The 5,741-nt window shown below is 29.2% G+C and overlaps 1 protein-coding gene across 1 annotated transcript; it reads right to left on the bottom strand.

Moving 5' to 3' along the window:
- Positions 1 to 3,029: 3,029 nt before the first annotated feature.
- LOC105976425 (RNA polymerase II transcriptional coactivator KIWI) lies at positions 3,030 to 3,373 on the bottom strand. Its single transcript, XM_013001692.2, has one exon. The coding sequence runs from the start codon at positions 3,371 to 3,373 to the stop codon at positions 3,047 to 3,049; it is 327 nt and encodes a 108-aa protein (XP_012857146.2). The 3' UTR covers positions 3,030 to 3,046.
- Between the last annotated feature and the right edge of the window lie 2,368 nt (positions 3,374 to 5,741).

Raw genomic sequence — 5,741 nt, 5'->3', positions numbered from 1 at the left:
CTTTGTTTTACAGATTTTTTTGGATATACATTAATATTTTAAATATTTTATTGACCAGGATGTTTCTAGTAATAAATATTTGTTTATATTATGTCATTAAACATGATGGCCTGAAAAAAAAATCGAGGCGTTGCCCCGAACCACATATTATTAAGAGTACAATTTGTATTTCCGTCCGAGCCTCCAAATACGCCGGTCCGGTCCTATTAGGACAGAAAACCACTGAACTTAATTTTCTTCTTTACGTATTTGTTTGAATGTTTAATTTATCGGATGTGTACATTAGTTTAGTGACGATTGTCCCAACTTAACTTCTTCGTTTTAATTATCCATGGGTTTCTAGTAGTGTTCCTGGTGGGACTTGATATAAGCTCAGATCTCTAGGGAAGAAGTGAGTTTTTTTTCTTTTTTTTCTTTTTTTTTTTTTTTTTTTAATATCGCTCCTATAGTTGAACACATGCATTCTCTGGTGAAATGCATCCATTGGGGCACCTTGTAGTTAATAATATTTGATGATGTCGACTTTAAACTACTTAAATGTACTGTTTAATGTTAGGTTTTACAGCTCTTGGTCTGGCTACCCTGATACTACCAGGAATTCTCTTAGTATAGTGAGATAGTTGTTTATTTCAAATCATCACTTTATTTTTATTTTGTGTCTTTAAGGAAGAGTTGTTAAATTAATTTTCTGTTACAATAGAACCTCGATAAATCAATAACCTTACTTAAATGATATGTTTTCTCCGTCCGGACTTGGGGACAACATTCTAAGTTAGTAATTCGTTAAATTACTAAGATAATACGCATTCGAAAGTTTTTAAGAAGCCCAATATAATATAGAAATTAATAATGCATAAAAAAATTATCAAAATTACACAGTACAATACATATTTTATAAATCTATGAAGGCTGAATAAAATATATTTAATTATCGCTTATTTCTTGTCGAAGTTCACATAACCATCAATCGCGTCCCTCATTTTTCTTAACATGGTTAGAACTTAAAGTATATTTTTCACATAACCCAACATAAAATTGTTCAATATCATTGCTGCTTTAAGAGCTTCCGTTCAAGAAACGTACTTTACATTGAACTAATTGTATAATGAGTAATATATACCAAAAAAAATGTGCTTGTTGAAAATAATAATAAAAATAATCTCTAAATTAATAAGTTATTAATTAATGTATAAATTAATCACTATTATTTTATGGATAAATTAATATTTCGTTAATTTAATAGAATTTTAATGGTCCCAACTATGTTAATTTATATAGGTTTAAACAGTAGTTTAATAATTATTAATAGGGGCTATTAGTGAGAATATCCTTTAGTTTTTGTTTAATAAGGATAGGTCTAACCATTTTTCATGTATTAGTGGTAGACCCATCTCTTTCTTTATTATAAATTTACCCTTCCCACTATTCACTACACATTACCGACTACTTTGATTCTTTTTCTTCTTTTCTTTTTATGTGATTCTAAAATTCATTTTTTTTTATTATTTATCTTGAAAAACTAATAATAAATTTAGAGAGAGAGAGAGAGAGAGTAAAAAAGAAGAGAAATAGATATAGAGAGAACATTATATAGATGTTAAATTTAGGGCATAAAAAGCAAATGAGAGATTAAAAAAGATTAGAGACGTGAGTCGTATTATATTTTGAAATAGGGGTGTATTTAAAAAAATAAATTAGTTTGAGGTTGTTGTTTAGTTTAATTAAATTTAGTATAACGGATCTAAAGATATTAAACCCTATTGAAAAAGGGGTGGAACATATCCTCATTTACTTGTACGAGTGAGGGGATTTTCACTAATAACCCCTTACTAACAACTGCAAATATTTAGAACCAAGCTTGGTAATCAACACTGAAATTAATGTAATAATTGATGAACTATTGACAGATGCACGCGTTGACTAGATCATGGTATACATTGCATCATAATTCATAATTTAGAATTCCTACCTTTAGGATCTTTGTCTTAACCCTGTCTTACTGAAAGGCATGTAAACTTTGCCGAAAGATATTTCTATATTCCTATGTTTTTATTTTGGGTTTTTTTTGTATAAACCCCCCTTTGTAATTTTGAATTGCCGAAAACACCCGTATGTTAAATAAATTAGCACTAAAACCCCAGTGAAAATTAGTCCAAGGCAAAAAGGACCTTGCGAGCTCAACGTTCCATACACTCGCTGTTTGTGAGACTATGCATGTGTTTTTTGACATGAAATTACCAAAATACCGTTTAAATAATGTTTCTGAACATTACAGATTTACCCCAAAACTTTCAGGAGCCCAAAATTAAGTTTGTATATTTTTTTAATTTAATCCATCACATTTTAAAAGAAAGTCCTCTCTCCAAATAAAACCAAAATTACAACCCATGTTCTTCTCTTTCATTCTGTTTTTGCCTTTTTTTCTTTTTTTAATTTTGTTCTTTGCTTCTTAATTTTGTGTTCTAGAATATTTTATTTTATTTGTAACCAGGGTAATTTTGTTCTTTTATCTAAGACTAACAACGAAATATGATAAAAGGGGCAGTGTTTTGTGAAAAAAAAAATCATAGGGGTTTTTTGTTAATGTTTTTAACACGAGAACTTTTTCGCTAATTCGAGATTACACTGGGTTTCTGTGCAATTAGCTCTATTTATTTTTCTCAAGATTGAAACCAAGTTTTTTCAACAGAAGTTGTGAAAGTATGTTTGGTTTTTAAATTTATAATGCTCTTATATATATTCAACTTCATCACTTCGGATGTAGTTTTTCCTTTTTTCTTTGTTTTAATCTTCACCCATGATAATAAAAAGACAGAGAGGAAAACAGAAATGATGTACACAACACACATTTTGTGACTATAAATGAAGTAATATAAAATGAGAAATCACATACTTATTAATATTAAATGTAGGTGCGAACATGGAATCTGAGCAAGCAAAACAAAACTATCAAAAAGCATGGGAAGTTATTATTCGGATATTAATTAAACGAGAAGAATAAAATTCATTTCTTTCCGAGGAAAAAAACACAAAAACACATCCGATCCTAACGAGGTTCTATTATTTGGTCGTTGTCGCCACCATGAACCATCATCAACTTATCAATTTCATCGACATGATCTCTAAGGATTTTCCACTGATTCATGAAAAATGATAAACCATTTCCGGTAGGATATTCCTTTCCGTCTTCCAAATAGAACTCCCTAATATCCATCACTGCCTTCCCATCCCAGTTCCTCACCAACACTTTCCGCTTCTTCGACAGCTCGCAAATCACATTCTTTTCCCACTCATTCAAAGTGATCTTCTTCGGACGTTCGTCGCCTTCGGACTTTCCCTTGCTGGCATCCCTCTTCTTGCCCCTTTTCAACATTTCTTCTAATAATCTGTGTACTATATAATATCTTAGCAACTAATATGTATGTTTATATACATCTTTTTTTTCCATATCTCTTACCATGTTCAAACATTGGGGATTATGAATTAAAATATATAATATTCTGTTTCTAAATTCAGTTTGCATGACATTGTATGATTTGATTTACTTGCGTTATTTAAACTATTCAAATGAAAATTATGCATACTAACTACTGAGTTGGCCATATACCAATTAAGATTTGAGAATATAAACATATTTTTAAAGTTTATTTAAATAAAATATATGGAACCTTTTGTTGTGGGATACTTTGTGTAGGAATCAAAATTCGGATCAATATGTTTCCTTTTATTTTTCCATTTTCTTAAATCTACACTTGATTTTATGGTATTCATTTAATAAAAAAAACATTTGTTGTCTAACATTGAATTTCTTTAGGGTGAATTTGAGCTCGGTCTATGGAGTGAAGTTTACTACAAATCAACCCACCATTTAACTATCATTTCAAACAAATCCACAAAACATGAATTTCCAAAATAACCCTACATATTTCTATTTGAAATAAGTCCAATCCATCACCATCCCCTCCCAGCCGCCCACCAGATCAGGCCTCTCTGGCCCGGCCTGATTTTTTTTTTGGCGGCAGTGGCCTAGGTCGTCGGAGCTTTGATTATCTAACTCAACATTAATTAACTTCAACATTATTTAACATTTGACATTCCATTTTTTCTTTTAATTTTTTTTTTCTGGTGGTGGGTCATCGAATCCCTGATTATCTGACTTGACATTAGTTACCATTAACAATAGTTAACTTTAACATTAGTTGACATCTTTTTTTTTTCCTTTTTTCAGCGGCAGGTTGTCGGATCTCCGTTTAATTACCTCACTAAGCATTAGTTAACTTCAACATTAGTTGTCATTCACATTTATTTTTCTCCGATGGCGGATCGTCGGAGCTACGATTAATCAATTTTACCACAAAAAATCATAATTGTAACTTCAATTTAATCAATTTTGACCGGGGTTGACTTTTTCTTTTTTCGTTGTTGTTTTTATCCTATTTTTTTTACGATCGCTGCCAAATGTTGACCATAATATTATTGTCATTCACATTAATTATACTGTGGTTGCTAGTTACGTAATTGTACTGTCACCGACAGTACAATTAATGTCAACCACAACAGTATTATTATTTTTTGGTATTTTTTTATTTTGTTTCATTTGTTGATAAGTCAACGTAATTATATTACTGTTGTTGACAGCAAAATTATTGTAAACACAATAATATTACTGTTAACCACATTAATATTATTTTTTATTTTTAGTTTTTGCTTTGTTGTTTTGTTTGATTTGTTGACTGATTAACGTAATATTACTGTAAACACAAACATATTACGGTGGTTGCAGTAATATTATTATTGTTATAGTAATATTACGGCTTAATTCCACTTTGCACCCTTGAAATATACCATTTTGGCACTTTGCACCATCGAAACAAATTAATAGCACTTTGCATCCTCAAAATACAATAAATTATCATAATGCACCCCCAAATGAATTTTTAAATCTAAACAATATAATTTAATATTAATAGTGATATTTTTTAGGATGTGGAATGTCAAATATTTTTTTTAATCATCAATCATTTTCAAACTATAATTTGTAAAAATAAAAATACATTTCATCAAAATATTTAAAAATTCTATTTTATATCTAAATAAAATATTTTATGCAAAAAGAAAATCATTCAGTTATTCCGTTATCAAGTAATCTGAAAATCATATTTTCTTCCAAATATATTTACCTAGTATTTTCAACCAGTTAAAATACAAGATCCATCAGTCGAATAATTTAGTGATAAAAGCTTATTTTATTTATTTTTTTGTAAGAAAATATAGTTTTTTTTTAATAATCTGGTGTAATTTTTATTTTTTCGCACTTTGTCCGCTCGAAATTAGGTTGGAGGTTCAAGAAAATAACAATTTTTTTTTTGTTACCCCGAAAAAAAAAAACACCATTGAAAAATGAAATTAACTTTATTATTCAATTCAGGGTGCATTTTGAATGATTTATTGTGTTTTGAGGGTGCAAAGTGCTATTATTATTTTTTGAGAGTGCAAAGTGCCGAAATGGTATATTTCAAGAGTGCAAAGTGAGATTAAGCCGTAATATTATTGTTACTGTAATATTACTTTGGATGAGAGTAAAATTACTTCTTTTGGTTTTTTTTATTATGTTTGCCTTTATTGAATAGACAACATTTAATATTACTCTATCACAAAATAATAGTGATTTTTGTTGTGTTAATATGACTGTGATAGAAAGTAATATAACAATATTACTTTGTTAAACTGTAGTATAGTAA

The sequence above is a fragment of the Erythranthe guttata genome, chromosome 1, assembly GCF_056151865.1.
Source record: "Erythranthe guttata isolate IM_541 chromosome 1, IM_541, whole genome shotgun sequence".
Classification (NCBI taxonomy): domain Eukaryota; kingdom Viridiplantae; phylum Streptophyta; class Magnoliopsida; order Lamiales; family Phrymaceae; genus Erythranthe; species Erythranthe guttata.
The sequence above is the reverse complement of the archived record's forward strand: the minus strand, read 5'-3'. Positions and strand labels throughout refer to the sequence as shown.